Source organism: Delphinus delphis, chromosome 11 (genome assembly GCF_949987515.2).
Source record: "Delphinus delphis chromosome 11, mDelDel1.2, whole genome shotgun sequence".
In the NCBI taxonomy this organism is placed as follows: domain Eukaryota; kingdom Metazoa; phylum Chordata; class Mammalia; order Artiodactyla; family Delphinidae; genus Delphinus; species Delphinus delphis.
This window is the reverse complement of record NC_082693.1, coordinates 17,418,961-17,436,224: the sequence shown is the minus strand read 5'-3', so window position 1 is coordinate 17,436,224 and position 17,264 is coordinate 17,418,961. Positions and strand designations below refer to the sequence as shown.

The following is a 17,264-nucleotide window of genomic DNA, read 5'->3' as shown; positions in this document are numbered from 1 at the left end:
TTCCTGGCTGATGGGGAGGCCGGCTCATTTCCTTCCACCAATACATTGGGGAGAAACAGGGGCCCTCGCCCTTCTAATGGAACTCTCTATCATCGCTCAGCTCTAATGGAACTCGGTCCTTTAGGGGCACGTTCCACTGCCGACCGGTCTTTTTTTATCACCAGCCTTTTCCGTGCAGGAGGCTTGGGTACCACAGCCTGTTTATTTGCAACCACTGTTTACTGGGAAACGCCACTGGGAACGCCTAAGCGTAAGGGAGGGTATTATTAAATTGCTGTTGCGTCTAAACGCAGGGGGCGAGGAGTTGGAGGATGTGTGTGTGTGATTTAGCCTCTGGTACTTGGTGTCAAGCATGCATGACTGCCTGAGACCCTGTAAAATATTTCCTGAGGATGCTTGCAAAAGTTCAGATATAGCAAGTAAAACCACTGAATCATGGAAGTAGTAATTAGTAAAAGTTCATGTGTACACACCAAAAAGACAGTTTGCCAACCGGGAGCACTCAAATCGAAACATGGAATTAGGCTCAGGGCTATATTGTTATAAAGCAGCTTGTTTAGTAAGGACTGTTTATTCTTCACACTGATTGGTTATAATATTAACATTTTCTTAAAGGATAGGGAATTGATTAGTGGTTACCTCCTAGCAACCTTGGGAAACAGTTGGAGTTTTGCTTCTGATTTCCAGAGGCAGAAACAAAAAAATGCCCCAGGTCAAGTTAGTCTTTCAAAATAAGCTAAATTAAGTTTTGTTTGTATGTCTGTGCTGGTTTTGTCTGCCCAGGAAATTTTCAAGACTGGTCTCCGTTTGTTTTGGATTTTAACAGTGCCTAGGTATACTTCTGACACACATGCTATAGATAGCTCATTAATTTTTGAACATATTTTATGTTCAGATAGCTTTTGCTATTAAATCACATCCTTTGGGAAAGGAGTTTATGAGCAGTTTTTTAACAGTATAATCAAAGGAGTCGTTTAAAATAGTGGGGCAAAATGGTTGTAGATTACATCGTTTCATAAGTATAGAAAAACCCTCTGCTTTCAATCTCAGCAAACCTGAGCCTGCACTATATGCAAGGCACTGTGCTAGGCTATGTGGATACAGATGTGAAGGGACTCAATCCCTACCCCCCTGGAGAACCTTACAGTCTAGAGAAGGAGAATTATATTTCCACAAAATGGTGAAGACATATTCATATCGATCAAGAATTAGAAGTCCTTGGTTTACTCCCCTTCTTCAGTATCTTTTAGTGGTGTGGCCCTTCCAAACTTCTTAGCAAGGTAAAGAAGACCCTACTTATTTTTCCAGCCTAGTGGTGACTACAGAATTCTACATGAGGAAGGGCATAAGGTCAGCAGTTTGAGTAAGGGTAGGGTGATGCTGAAGCTTTGGAGAACATTCTAAGTTAGTTTTGGAAAATATTGGTTTTCCATATCAGAGTTGGGGGAGGTGTTCCTGGAGATTATGGACAATCTAAATAAAGTTCCTACCCTCCAACCTGACCTCCTTCCACTTGCTCGTGTGTACTCTTAAGTTTTAGTCATTCAGAAATATTTTGAGTTCCTTAATACAAACCAGGCTTTTTCCCCACTTCTGACCTTTTCATGTTCTCTCCCTCTGAAATCTCACCCCTCTGTAGAATACCAATTCCTCTTTTAAGATTGAGTCTAAATTGTAACCCTTTAAAGCAAATATTCAGTAAAATGTTAAATTATTAATTTGAATATTATGTTGATGGATTTTGCTTCACCTGGGATATTTGAATCTATCCAACTTGTTATTTGTAAAATAGCTTCCACCATCCCAATTTTAGAGACAGGGAAAGGGGCTGAGATGAACAAGTTGTTTAGGTTTGCTAAGATCACACAGTAATTTAGTGGTAAAGCTGTTTAACCTCAAAGCTTTGCTCTTTTTTTGTGACATCGCTTTGTGTCTGGTGGATATTTGTTCAGTGTTCTTGACGTCATACTTGTTATTATATGTTTATGTGACTTTGGACACTTCTCTGAAATCTAGAGAATTTTCCACAAAAATGTAGAGTGGGAAGAAGCATGTAGTCCTTATTGAAAGGTCACTGCAGTATATAGTTTACTTTCTAACATTTTTTGTGCTTAGTAATGACATTATCATTGAGCATTATCAACAGTACTGTTTTTAAAAAGTTGTTGCTCTGATTTTTTTTTCACTTTTAGAAAGAAACTTGGCTCTCCAATTCAACTTTAGAATGGCATCCGTTTCAGGTTAGTGGAGATGATTACATTTTGTAGTTCATTCTCTTCTCTTTCTAATTGCATGTTTTTCTCTGTACCTTCCCCTCAATTTTGCTGTGAACCTTAAACTGCTCTAAAAAAGTCTTAATAGAAATTAATAAAAAATAAATTTTAAAAATACTTGTTTTAAAAATTTTGATTATAGAAGTGATGTTTTTTCAGATTTTTTTTCATTGTGGGAAAATGTACTTAATGAAATTTACCATTTTAACTGCTTGTAAGCATACAGTTCAGTGGCATTACGTGCATGGCATTACGTGCATTTGCACTGTTGTGCAGTCATCACCATTATCCACCTCCAGAACTTTTTCATCCCTCCAAGCTGAAACTCGGTACCAGTTAAACCCAGTCCTCCCTTCCCTGCAGCCCCCGGTAACACTATTCTGCTTTCTGTCTCTGTGAATTTGACAATTCTAGGTACCTAATTTAAGTGGAATCATACAATATTTGTCCTTTTGTGTCTGGCTTATTTCACTTAAGCATGTCTTTGAGGTTCATCTGTTTTGTAACATGTATCTTTTTAAGGCTGAATCATAGTCCATTGTATATATACCACCTTCTCTTTATCCATTTGTCTGTCAGTGGACATTGGGTTATTTCACTTTTTGGCTTTTGTGAATAATGCTGCTACAAACATTGTGTACAAGTATCCATTTGAGCCCCTGCTTCCAGTTTTGGGGGGTATATACCTACAAGTGGAATTGCTGGTTAACATGGTGTTTCTATGTTTAATTATTTTAGGAACTACTGTACTGTTTTCCATCGTGACTATCCCATTTTACGTTCCCAAAAAACAATACATAAGAGTTCCAAGGAATGATATGTTTCTTGATAGCATTTGGGAACTTATCAAGTAGACAATATAAATCATTTATAATCTCACTAGTCAGGTTAATACTGTAACATTTAGATGTATTGTTTTTCAACAAAATTTTTAATGTTTTGTACATAATGTTTGGTAATGTGATTTTTAAAAACATAATGTAGATATAGAGTATAGACATATTGTTAAGTAAATTCTATGTTGTAAATATTCTATTTTTAATACTGTTCTGTATTTTATTGTTTTGAAGTGACATTAAACAATTAACACTTTTGGTGTTGGTGTTGAACTTTCAGTCTGTCTCCATTTTTAAAATGTAAAAAAGGTTGCATTGAACATCTTTGAATCAAAAGCTTTGTGTGCGTCTCTGATTATTTCCTTAAGATAAGTTCCTGTAAGTGGAGCTATTTGAAACGTTTTTAAAGTATAAAAGAAAAACTTCCATTTGACCTTTTCCAGGCAGCTACTTTTGGTATTTTGGTATATTTCCATCCATTGCTTGTTTTTATAAACTTGGCTAGATTCTGTTGTGCTTATTAGTGAGGTCTTGCTGACTATTCAGTAAAGAAGTGGATGGCAGGAGTGAGGAACTTATTCTATGGTATTTTCCTGTCCTTTGTAGGATATAGTGAATATGGCCTTTGCTACATACTAGCACTAACAGTGGGGTAAAAAGATTAGGTTCTTTTCAAACTTTAAAGAAATGGTTTTCCTAAGTATGGCATCCTCCCATCCACCCCTAAAAACTACAATTTATTTAAATATAAATATGAAAAAAATAGTGACATAGATTTTGGCTTTGTCTCATGACTCACTCTCACAGCTTAAGGGTTAATAATAAATAGTAACAATTTAAGTTATATTAAATGCTAATCCAAATGTTCTTTACTGAGAGACAAAGGTGAGGGTTTCAGAGATGTTACGGAACCTTGCCTCAGTTGGGTATAGTTATTTTTGGAATGCATAAATGAGTTATTCTACTTAACAAGACTTTAAGCTTTCTCAGTAGGCTATGCTTTTAAAATAACTGAGTAATGACATAGATAAATTTTATTTAAGAGGAGATGCTTACTTTGAATCATTGCCTTTACAATATTGTGCCCCTTTCAAATAACCCACCTCTTCTATTGTTCTACCCACTTGTCGAACTATATTTGAAATGCCTCTGAAGTTGCCTTCAGGCAGTTTATTGATTTGGATTTGACGGCTTCCCTTGTGGCAGATCACTTTCCTTTCGTTGTTCATTTCAGTATGGGATATTGCTGGAAAATGTGCTGTTTCTGAAGACTGATACCTCCCTTGCATCAGCTGTAAGCTTAGGAACTCTGGAGTGTGATCCCTGCTCAATACTATGTGCTCCTGAGATATATTATAGTAATAAGCCCTCTTTGTTACGGATTATTGAAATCTTTCACTTTTCAATCTCATCTCCAATAATACAAGTCATGTGTTGTCCGTGCTGGCAATAGAGGTGACATAATTTTGAACAAAAACATTAAAAGACCCTGATTTATTACAACTAGCTCTATTCTCTTATACTCTTAGTCAATCAGGACTTTATCTAAGGTACGATGATACTGACTTTGTAGCGTAGTTTGACATTAACATCTCTGTTATGTAGGATTTGATCAGGAAGCAGAGCCACTATGAGAGATATAAGGGACTAACTGTAGGGATTCTACTTGGTGTGAATATGGGAAGTGGTTAAGCTCTTTCTTTCTGTCTGTTGCCTGCGTGTCTGGAGCTGGGCCCAAAGTTGGAGGAGCCAGCAGTTAGGAAGAGAAGATGCATATGCAGTGGGGAATGCCCAAACAAACTGCTCCCCACGAAGATGAATCTTACCGGAACCTAGATCAGTCTCTTATTGCCTCAAAGCCTCCAGTGTAGGTGATGCAGGACCTGTCAAAATGCTCACGTCCTTCCCCGTGGAGTTGCATATGACCTGGCTGAGTGTTCAGAGAAGCCAAGGGAGGAGAACCAACAGGATCTAGAGGAGCTGCAGGCCCTGCTGTCTCCCTAAGGATATCTAGCAGCAGCTGGAATCATGGACCCAGTTGCTGCCCCATGCCAGTGAGGTCACCAGGCCTGACCTTGCACTGACCTTCTTAAATATGGAAAATATGGCGACGGCTTCACTTCCACCTTCTAAATCTCTGGCTCCCCAACATGATACAGCTGTCCCTGGTCCAACCAAATACACACTGATCCTCTCCTCCGAAGAGGACAGGAATTCTTTTTCTTCATCTTTGCGTGACGCTCATTCCTCTTCTTGCTGAATCACATCCTTCTTGATAATCTTCTAACTTAAATCCTGAGATACGAGGTTAGAGACTATTAACACTTTTTATTTTAGAATTTAGGGGAACGCGAGCAGGAACATCAATCAACCCATCCACCCATCCATCAACCGACCAACCAACCAACCAGCAACAAGAAAAACCCAAATTTGGCTTATATAGGAATGTCAAAATAAGGGAGAAATGCTTATAGCTATTGCAGTTCTTGGTTCTCACCTGATCGTGTGGTCATAGCTATTATTTTATAACTGCCTTTTCAACTTCTCGTTCCATATCCTTTTGTTCTCAGCAAGCACCTCACCTGGTCATGGGGCCTTGCCTGGTGGGATATGCCTTAGCAGTTTGCTTGTAATGAGTTTTTGTAGTTTTCCATTAACTCTAATCAGAGGACACGGGAATACCAAAAGACAGCCTAGAGGATCCCCTCCATTCCAGACACACTTCTTTCCTCTGCAGTGTCATAGCAATCCAGTTCCCTTGAATGGTCAGGATCACTCCCCCCAGCCAGTCCAGTAACCCCCTTCTTTGCCTGTTGATTTCCTGTCGTGAGGAATGCAAACTGGCCAAGTGGTAGTCAACTCCAGTTAAATGGAACCGTTGCTTTTCCTCCTGGTAGAAGAGTTCTTCCTCGCTAACTGAGACCTCTAGACCAGCAGAGTCCAAAGTTTCAGGGTTGGGAAGCAAACATTTCACTAGTGGCAGTGGGAAGAGTACTATTCACTGTTTGGATAGGTAAGCACACTTATCTGCCTTCCACTTGGTCTTTCCTACCATAATAGTCCTTACTCTTGGGTCAGGAGACCTACGTGTGAACTCAGCCAGTTGCTGAATATACCTGTTCTAATTATGCCTGCTGGAACTGGGGAAGTAACCACAGAGTAGGTTGGAGGACCTCCTAACCCACTGTATGATGCACCCAAGCAAAACTGCATTGATCATTGGCTTTGCTTGTCCAGTCCCTACTCTGACTGGTGGATCACCGTGGCATTTTAGTTCTCCAGGAATTATCAGTTTAGAGTTGATGTCTGGTAATTTCTGAGAAGTTATTTTCCTTTTCCCAGTACACAATTACCTTGATAAGTTTCTGTGGAGAAGGATAGTGGAAAGATTTACCACATAAATTTTTAGCTGTGTTAGGAGGGTCCTTTTTCAAAGGGCCCCAACTTCCACTTTATACAAGGGACTCTAGGTCTATAAACTGGCCATTTCTGGGAACTGGTTGAAGGACTATGTCTCCGTTGCGGTGATTCAAATCAGGCTTGTGTTTACCAGAATCAGGCCTTTGTATTCTGCCTGTACAGATCAAGTCGTCTATTTCCATTTCAGACATCATGATCAGCTAGCTGCTGCCGAAGATCTCTGTGGGTCAGACTGTTCTACTCTACTGCCGGGTATGGCAGCCACATCTACGTTTCCTCTGGTCGTGAACTGAATTCCCAGCATTTAGCCCCCATGTCTTAGAATCCATCATTCTCGTTGATTCAGGTAGTCTAGTTCAAAGGCAGCACTTCCCATGGTCATTCCTGGCTTACAGAGAACAGCCACTCCAGCCCTCCCAACTTTCTGATATTCATCTTTGGGACTAGCTAAGTAAATTATTAGAGCCACTCCTGGCCACTATATTTAGCACACTAAATCTAGAATTAATTTCTTTCTTTTTTTTTTTTTTTAAATTTTGTTGTTGGACTATGTCCTGTCTTTTTTTTTTTTTTTTTTTTTGTGGTACGCGGGCCTCTCACTGCCGTGGCCTCTCCCATTGCGGAGCACAGGCTCCGGACGCGCAGGCCCAGCGGCCATGGCTCACGGGCCCAGCCGCTCCGCGGCACGTGGGATCCTCCCGGACCAGGGCACGAACCCGTGTCCCCTGCACCGGCAGGCGGACTCTCAACCACTGCGCCACCAGGGAAGCCCTGTCCTGTCTTTTTAAAAAATAAATCTATTTATTTATTTTTGGCTGCGTTGGGTCTTCATTGCTGCCTGGGCTTTCTCTAGTTGTGGCGAGCAGGGTCTACTCTTCATTGTGGTACGCGGGCTTCTCATTGCTGTGGCTTCTAGCTCTAGTCGTGCGGGCTTCAGTAATTGTGGCACACGGGCTCAGTAGTTGTGGCTTGCGGGCTCTAGAGCACAGGCTCAGTAGTTGTGTAGCATGGGCTTAGTTGCTCTGTGGCCTGTGGGATCTTCCCGGACCAGGTCTCGAACCTGTGTACTCTGCATTGGAAGGCGGATTCTTAACCACTGCACCAACAGGGAAGTCCCTAAATCCAGAATTTCTTATTGAGTCCACACCAGTAAATTTGGCTTCATTCAATATTGTATGCTGTCCACCTTGATTTAGTAGCCTTAGGACCTGTTCCCACGTATACTCTCTAGTTTCTGGTGATGGATATTGGCAAATGCAACTCTTTTGGTGTGTGTCATATTTTCTCACAGTTCACATTTTTATACCTCATCCTCTGGGGCCTCGTGGGTCTTGTAGCACTGGAAGGTGGTGGGGGCAGATCCTTCGAGTGATTAACGTGCTCTTGCAGGGCATCTACCTCAGGAAAGACCGTAACAGGCAGGAGGTGGCTGTTTCAGAAAGGGGGGGGGCAAAAAAGACTTGGCAGAATTAGTGGCTCAAGGTCCCCTGCTTCGTTGGAATCTGCCCATATGTTCCCATCCCGATTTCAGGGTCTCACTCCTTCCAAATCAATGTCCTAACTTTAACAGAAGAGTCCCTGCGAGGTTGGGAATTCAGTTTGTATCATAATGCAGCCACCTGCAGAATTTAAACTTGTTTGTATTCAGTAATCTCTGGAGATAAGGGTTTTGTTTAGGACAGTCATAGAAACTTTGAGGTCCCTTTATGGACACCCTGCATTTCTCTCATCAAGTGCTCCAGCATACTCGCAAGCAACCAACCGACCCCATTATTCTTACAAGAATGTTCTGTGACAGCAAACACTTGGTCACCCAGAGCATTGCCTTCTCTAGGTACTTAATTACTGGTATCTATAGATGATAATTTAACTTTGTCTACTGCATGCTGTGGAATACCATTATCGCTTCTACTACTGCAAAGAGGGGTCATTAATACCCTTAAATCTAATCAGATCAGAGACTCAATTCCAGGTGGCCCAGAAGCGATTCAGAGAACCCATTAAGGTTCTGTTCCTCTGGGACAACATTTGGCATTGGTCAGGTTCCATCAGAGAAGCTGAATCATTATGAGTGATATAAGGGATTTATGCCAGGGATTAGTCTCTACGTGATCATGGGAACTGGTGAAGAAGTCCGTTGCTGGTCTGGAAGTCACAAGAGCCAGCAGCAGGGTCAGGAGGATGGATGTGGCATGTGGGAGGATAAGGAAGAGCTGAAATGCACTAGGACCAAGTAGAACCTGTGTGTCATTGGGACTCATGTGATGTGTCACTGTCCCCAAGGCTCTGACCTCCAGGACGCTGGTGCCCTGCGGAAGAGCTGGTGCACTTGCCGCAGAAAGTTGCATTTGAACCCAGCCAAGGATTCAAAGAAGCTGAAGAAGCTGTGGGTAAACCTGCCCCTGCTTCTGCCCCCTGTCAGCAAGGTGAGCCAGCGGATCAGCGACAGACAACGGGAGTGAGCTGCAGCAACACCTGACCTTATGCCAGCCTCCTGACTGTAAACCTGGCTGCTGTTTCATTCCTACAGATTTCCCTGGTGGCAGCCCTAACCAAGAATCGTGCAGGCAGTTGGTAGAATACAAAGCCACCGGAGCATCCTATTTTAAATCATAACTCTAAGATTTCATCTCATGAAAGGGCATTAAGACTGGACACTGACTGGGAATTCCCTGGCAGTCTGGTGGTTAGGACTCTGTGCTTTCACTGCTGAGGGCCAGGGTTCAATCCCTAGTCAGGGAAATAAGATCCCACGAGCCATGCAGCATGGCCAAGAAAAAAAACAAACAAAAAAAACAAAACAAAAACTGGACACTGATTAATGCAGGCAGATGTTTTAGAAAACACCAATCTATAAAATTTTTCTAGCTTCCACTGATGTGATATCAAAAGAAATCTCACTTTGACTTTAATATTTGGACTGATTAGAGTCATGTTAAGGCTTCTTTATAAGTTAGCATGCTGGCCTTGTAATGCCAATTCCAGTAGCATGCTTGATTTCTCTCTTTACTGTTACATCATTGTATTTATAATCACCGACTCCTTACAATGTCACAGTATGAACCCAAATATGAATGTTTTTGTAAAATGATAGCTAAGTAGTTAGGGTATGACTTTTAAATAATTTCCTCTTGCTTCAAAGTCTGGTCACTTTACTGAAATGATTTAGGAGATGGTTGGACCACTGCCCTACAACATAATAAAAAAAATTATTATTGATGAAATGCTTAACTGTGTGCCAGGTACTGTGTTAAGAACTTTCAATATGCTATCTCATTTAATTTGTTATAGCAGTTCTATGAAAGCTAGGTATTAATATTATCCCCATTTTACAGATAGGGAAATTGAGGCTCAGTTAAGTAGAAGGTACTTAGCCTGAGGTCACTCAGCCAGTAAGAGGAAGACCTAAGATTTAACTCGGGTCTGTGTGGCTCCAAAACACATGCTCTTAACCACTCTGCTATATTACGATAAGTATATAATTTTGATGGTGAGGAATACGTAAAAATCAATAATAAGGAAACCTAAAGTTGTGATTAACTCTGTCTGGTCATTATATCTTTTTTCCTCCCTCGTAGCTCTAAGTGAGGAACTGGATTCTATAACCAGTGAGCTACATGCGGTAGACATTCAAATTCAAGAACTTCTGGAAAGGCAACAGGAGCTTATTCAGAAAAAAAATGTCCTAACAAAGAGACTAAAGCAGTGTTTAGAGAATTCTGATGCTGGCGAGAGCAGCGAATGTGATTCGTCACCTGCCTCTTGGAATAAAGAAGGTTTGCTCTTTTTTTGTTGTTTTTCTTTTTATCTTTGCCAGTTTTGTTTCTTCTCAGTTCTATGAACTAGAATTAAATCATTGTGCCTGGGTCAGTGCTTTCTAGTAGCTTAAGAGTTGAAACTAGCCATTCCTTAAGTGGCAGGGGAACTTGGAAGCAGACCATTCTTTACCCATGTTCTTTTTAAATGAAGCCTTTATTATTCACAATGTATTATTTTGTCCAAATATGGTTTTAGCAACATTAATCGGTGCTTAGAAAAATAAGATATTTATTTAACTCAGTTTTCTAGGTTTTAACTAGAAAAAATTAAACAATTGAGAAAAAAATTCAAACTCGTTGAAGGGCAGTGCATTCTCCTGCCCTAGTGAACAAACCTTTGTTGATTCAGGGTCTTGCCAAGCATCTTGTTTATCATTAATCGTGGAAAACTATAACTCTTGAAAGAATTGAATGCTTTTGTGGGCCTTTTTTTCCAGTGTTCATTTTTAAACAAGATATTTACACCAAAAATTTCAGGTAATCGTTAACTTTGTTCATGATAGTTGAGTTTTCTATGATGCTATGAATTTCCTGATGGGCATGCAGACTGTTTTTCAAATACCTGACCAAACACCTTTCTCCTCTGTAAGTTATTTATCACCGGCAAATGTTGTCATTTTTTTCTGATGTACTTTTTCTTATGATACATATCATTAAGTATGATTTTGCTTAGCATCGGGAATTAAACAGATCTCAAAATTATTATTATAAAAGTTAAATTGTCCATAGTATTAAAAGTCTTATATATTGATCTGATTCTTCTCTATTATAAAACCAGCCATTCACATTTGTGTCTCATTCATAATACTGAATAGTTCTAATCTATCTGGTTTGTTTTTCTCTTTCTAGATTTTCCATGGTCTGGTAAAGTTAAAGATGTTCTGCAAAATGTCTTTAAACTGCAGAAGTTCAGGTCACTTCAACTGGAAACGATTAATGTAACAATGTCTGGAAAGGAGGTATTTCTCGTTATGCCTACAGGTGGGGGAAAGAGCTTATGCTACCAGTTACCAGCGTTATGTTCAGATGGTGGGTATTAATCAACATTAATTTAACATGAAGAAACATCGTTTCTCTGAATATATCTTTAAGTCTTTAAAAAAAATGTCTAGCCCTATATTTGCCAAAATCAAGTGCATTTTTGTTTGATTTATCTCTCCACTAATACACATTTGAAGGATTCACCTAGAGAGGGAATGTTAAAGACTGAGAGTAGGGCTTCCCTGGTGGCACAGTGGTTGAGAGTCCGCCTGCCGATGCAGGGTACACGGGTTCGTGCCCCGGTCCAGGAAGATCCCACATGCCGCGGAGCGGCTGGGCCCGTGAGCCATGGCCGCTGAGCCTGTGTGTCCGGAGCCTGTGCTCCACAACGGGAGAGGACACAATAGTGAGAGGCCCGCGTACCGCAAAAAAAAAAAAAAAAAAAAAAAAAGACTGAGAGTAATTCATTCTTTTATCTGGTTCCTGAAACATCATTAAAGAACATGTTGTAGGAGAAAAAGCCCTAGAAAAGGAGTCAGTAGGCCTGGAGTCGAGCCCCAGGTCTTTGTGGAGTGTCTGCTGTGGTGTTAGGCCCTGGAGATACTGGAGTCACCAGATGTACGTGGTCCTCGTTTTCACAGAGCTCAGTGGCCAGCAGTGCTTCCTCAAACTTTAACGTGCATAAAAATCAGCTGGTAATCTGATCAACATGCAGATTCTAGTTTAGTGTGAGACCCAAGAGCTTGCATTTCTGACAGGCTCTCAGATGACACTGATGCTGCTGTTTGGGGACTACCAGGGGTATAGAGCAGGGTCAGCAGACTTTTCCTCGAAGAACCAGTCAGTAAATGGGAGAGGCTCTGCGGTCCGTGAGGTCTGTGCCGACTGCTCAGCTGCCAGTGTAGCAGGAAAGCAGCCACAGACGATAGGTAAAGGGATGGCTGTGGCTGTTTTCCAGGAAAACCTTATTTACAAAAACAAGCAACCGGCCCTTAGTTCGTTGACCCCTGGTCTAGAGAATACAGCTTAATTGCAAGCAATTGCTTTAAGGGTTTTGTGATAAAGGTTTTAACAGGGAATTAAGTCAGTGCAAAGATTTGGTCTAGGGGCTGTTAGGGAAGGCCTGAGGAAGTGGCTTTTTTTTATTTTAATATTTTTTTAATTGAAGTATAGTTGATTTACAGTGTTGTGTTTCAGGTGTACAGCAAAGTGATTCAATTATACATATATATGTATATATATTTTTTCAGATTCCTTTCCCTTATAGGTTACTACAAAATATTCAGTAGAGTCTCCTGTGCTCTACAGCAGGTCCCTGTTGGTTATCTGTTTTATATATAGTAGTGTGTATATGTTAATCCCAAACTCCTAATTTATCCCTCCCTTACCCTTTCCCCTTTGGTAACTATAAGTTTGTTTTCTGTGTCTATGGGTCTGTTTCTGTTTTGTAAATAAGTTCATTTGTATCTCTTTTTTTTTTTTTTTTTAAGATTCCACATATAAGTGATATATGATATTTGTCTTTCTCTGTCTGGCTAACTTCACTTAGTATGATAATCTCTAGGTCCATCCATGTTGCTGCAAATGGCATTATTTCATTCTTTTTTATGGCCGAGTAATATTCCATAGTGTGTTTGTGTGTGTGTGTGTGTGTGTGTGTGTGTGTGCGCGCGCACCTAAAAGTGAGAGAACATGCATGGTGTGGGGTATTCAATAACCTGGAATCATTTTAGTGTGGCAGGCAGTGAAGGCCAAGACATGTGGAAAGAATCTTTAAAGATATTTTTAAAACTTTTCCTTAGATGAGTGGAAAGCTATTGAAGGGTCTTAAACAGGTAAGAGACTTGTCAGATTTGTGGTTTAGAAGGATAATTCCAGCAGATGGAGGAATTCCAGAAATATTTAGGAGGTAGGTTCAGTAGGACTTGGTATTCATTGGATACAGGACTAGGAGAAGAGATAGTCTAGCTGCCCAGATTTGAGGCTGGGACAGATGGTGAAGTTGTTCACTGAAACAGGGTACATTGGAGAAAGAACTTATTTGGGAATGGAGAGGGAAGGTGATGAATTTAATGTGGGGCCTGTTGAATTTATGATGCCTGCAAGATATCCAGGTAGTATTGTCCTCTGAGTAGGAGGATGTTTGAGTGGAAAGCTTGGGTTCGAGAGACCTGAGGTTGCTGGGTTGGAGGCTGTTAGTATGCAGATGGCTATTGAAGTGAATTGTATCATCCAGAACAGCGTGAGAAGAGAAGGGCGCCCAGAACAGAAACCAGAACACCAAGAGTTTAGGGACAGACAGAGACAGAGGGCCTTACAGAGAAGCAAAGTGTAGGAGGGTAGTCAGGAGAGTATGGGGTTATCAGAAGCCTGGAGAAGGGAGTATTTCAAGCAGGGAGTAGTTAATAGTGATGACTGTTGGCAAAAGGTCAAATAAAATAAGGACATGAAAGTTCCAGTGGACTTAGTGACAAGGGACTCAAATATGACCTTGGCTAGAGCAGCTTCAGTAAAATGGTTGGGTGGAAACCAAAGAGCAATTGTTTGGGAGTGAGTAGGAGTGAGGAAGTGGAACCAGTGAAAGGGACACTCCTGGGAAAGAATTGCTATGCAGGGAAAAAGACAGGGGGCCCTGAATTAGGTGTTCAGGGTTTCTTCAAATTTGAGAGAGACTTGACCGTGTTTAAATGTAATGAGGGACTTCCCTGGTGGTCCAGTGGTTAAGACTCCGCACTTCCACTGCAGGGGGCACGGGTTTGATCTGCGGTCGGGGAACTAAGATCCTACATGCCATATAGGGTGGCCAAAAAATAAAATAAAGTAAGATAAAATAAGATAAGATGATAAGATAAAATAAAATACTAATGAGAAGGTGCCAGTAATGAGGGAGAAAGTGAAAATACAGGAGAGAGGACTAATTGAGAGGGTAAAATCCTTGATAAGGTCGTAACCTTGAGTATATTTTTTAAACTGGTCTGCTTTCTGCCCTAGGTTCTTTTTAGGAACAAACTACAGAAACGTAAGAACTTAGGATTTTAACAATGTAGAATAGCTTTTGTAGCTGCTGCAAACAATTTCAGTTCTCAGAGAAAGGGGATATATTACGATAACTTGTCAGTCAATAAAACCGTTCACTGATTTCTGATCCGACTAAATTAATCTGGTACAGTAAGTGAATGGATACTTATGTAACTATCATTCTAGATGATACAAGTTGCTATGTTTTCTTTGGAAAGCTAACTGGATAGTATTTGACTTGATTTATATCATTTTACTGAGATTACCAATACCAAATGTTAAAAATGATAGTAAATTCCAAGTGATAACATCTATCTATATTTCTGTAAGACTGATAGGGTGAGAGATGTCTGTTTATCTTATATCTGCTTATTTGGCTTATTGTTTATTCGTATCTACCTCCTTTATTAATGAGGGTAAGAAATAGCTGGTATATTGCTAAGGCTGCATTGAAAATCAGTCTGAATTGATGGGCAGGGCCGGAAGTTACAGTAAAGAAGGTAAACTCATTCTGGTGGTGATATAAAATTTAAAGTAGATTTCTTTCTCTTTTAGGTTTTACACTCGTGATTTGCCCATTGATCTCCCTTATGGAAGACCAATTAATGGTTTTGAAACAATTAGAAATTTCAGCTACCATGTTAAATGCTTCTAGTTCTAAGGTATGCGTGTGTGGCTTTTATTGTATTTTATTTTTAATTTACACTCTTCATTGAAATAGGAACCTTAGGTTCAATTGAGTTGCTTATAAAATTAAAAAACTGATAACTGTTTACATTGGAGTCGAAAATTACTGCTCATAGGTCAGTTCTAGCCCGCTGCCTATTGTGTGTGGTCTGTGAATTAAGATTAGTTTTTATATTTTTAATTGGTTAAAAAAAATCAAAAGAAGAATAGTATGTTGTGAAGTGTGAAAGTTACATGAAATTCAGATTTCAGTGGCCATAAATAATGTTCTGTTGGAACAGAATCACGCTGGTTCTTTTATGTGTAGTCTGTGACTGTTTTCCTGCTGTAACAGCAGAGTTGAGTAGCTGTGATATGGACCACAACACCTAATATTTTCTATCTGGCACTTTACAGGAAATATTTGCTGTTTTATAGTGTCCATTCTAAAATAGTGAGCAAGAATTTCTTATTATGCAATATAATTAAATAGAAAAAATGAATTAGTAACAAGGTACCCAACCCCTGTGGAATTTCTTCTGTTTGGGAATGGACTCTCTTACCTTTATCTGTAGAATAAAGCATTTCCAAGGTGTTTGTTTTTTAAAAAGCACATTATTGAAAATTTTAAAAACATACAAAAGTAGAGAGAATAGTATAAAAACTGCCATGTATTGTTAAGTACCTTTAACAGTTATCAGCATATGACCAATTTTTTTCGTCTGTATATCCCCAATTTCCCCTCCTGCCCACCCTTGGTTTATTTATTTGAGATAAGTCCCAGACATCATATCATTTCAATCGTAGCTTCTTCTTCAGTGTGTATCTCTAACATTTTAAAAAGGTAACTGCATTGCCATTATCACATCTAAAAAATTTAGTATTAGTTCTTTAAAACCACCATTTAAAAAGATTCAGATTTCTGTCTCATCAAATGTTGTTATTTTTTTTAATCATGGTCCAGATAAGGTTCATGCATTATGTTGTATTGGTTGATATATCCATAGGTTTCCCTTATTTCTTGTTTGTTTCCCACGCAAATTATTGTTTAGGTTGTTTTTTTTGTTTGTTTTTTTGTCCTATACTTTCCTATATTTTGTCTCTTCCTGACTGTATTCTTGTGATGTTGTTTCACTTGTTTCTTTTAGTTAGATCTAAAAGCTTGACTGTATTTGGGCTTTCTTTTCTTTTCTTTCTTTGGCAAGAGTATACTTTCCCCTGGTATCACTCAGGAGGTATATAAAACCCAGTTATATTTTTGTGACATTAGCTTGATCAGTGGGTTCAGCTTATGTCTGCCTGCTCTATAATTATCAAGTTCTCTATCACCTTTTCATCTAATGGTTTTTAGCAGCCACCGATGATTATTGCCTATCCTAGAGCATTATTTAATTAGGGGGTTACAAGATGGTGATTTCTAATTCTCACTTTTTCTTATATTAGCTAGACTTTTTCTGTAAAAAAGAACGTTTTCCTTATTAACTCTTTGCAGATTGAAAGTTCTTCCCCTTTCTTTACCAATTTTCAGAAAGAGTTGGTTTTCCAGCATTCTCCGAAGGTGGTCAATAAGTTCTTTTTTTTTTTCCCCCCAAGTATCATTGTAAATTTACGGATTTTTAACATGTTTGATGTCTTTTGATCCATAGTTATTATTCTTTTTTTATGGTGAAATAGTCCCATCTTTGAGTAGTGAGAGTCTTATCTAAGGTGGCTCCTAAATGTAGCTCATAGCTTTTGAGTCTTTGCTTTCTTTTATAAGATATTCTGTGCTCATTTTGTATATTTCCTCCCAGCCCTAAAGTCAGCTATGTCTTCGGGAAGCCCTGGTTCTCCTAGTCTTTCCCATATAATTTTGTTTTATTTAAACTCTTGTGTCATTATAACTGCTTTCTCATTCACCAAAATGAATCTGTGGAGAACACTGCCTTCTCATATTGCACTTCTTTAAAACTGAAAAAGAGAGTAATAATAATGGAAAGTACAGTTGACCTTTAAACAACATGAGGGTTGGGGGCCCCTAACTGTACACACAGTCAGAAATCTGTGGGTGACTTGTAGTCAGCTCTCCTCATTTCAGGGATTCAACCAACTGCAGATTGCAGTACTGTAGTATTTACTATTGAAAAAAATCTGCATATAAATGGACCCATGCAATTCAAATTTGAGTTGTTCCAGGGTCCACTGTAGTTAGAAAGGTGTGATAATTACAAGTTCAGGCCATGTCACTACTGCTTGAAGAGTTGCTGAGGAAA

The 17,264-nt window shown here is 39.6% G+C and overlaps 1 protein-coding gene across 1 annotated transcript in view; it reads left to right on the top strand.

Annotated features, from left to right (window-relative positions):
- Window positions 1-17,264, top strand: part of RECQL (RecQ like helicase) — a 33,035-nt gene that overhangs the window by 206 nt on the left and 15,565 nt on the right. The window contains exons 2-5 of the mRNA XM_060024408.1: window positions 2,193-2,240; window positions 10,108-10,305; window positions 11,197-11,376; window positions 14,902-15,008. Coding sequence (XP_059880391.1) covers window positions 2,225-2,240; window positions 10,108-10,305; window positions 11,197-11,376; window positions 14,902-15,008 — 501 coding nt within the window. The 5' untranslated portion in view covers window positions 2,193-2,224. The remainder of the gene's footprint in view (window positions 1-2,192; window positions 2,241-10,107; window positions 10,306-11,196; window positions 11,377-14,901; window positions 15,009-17,264) is intronic.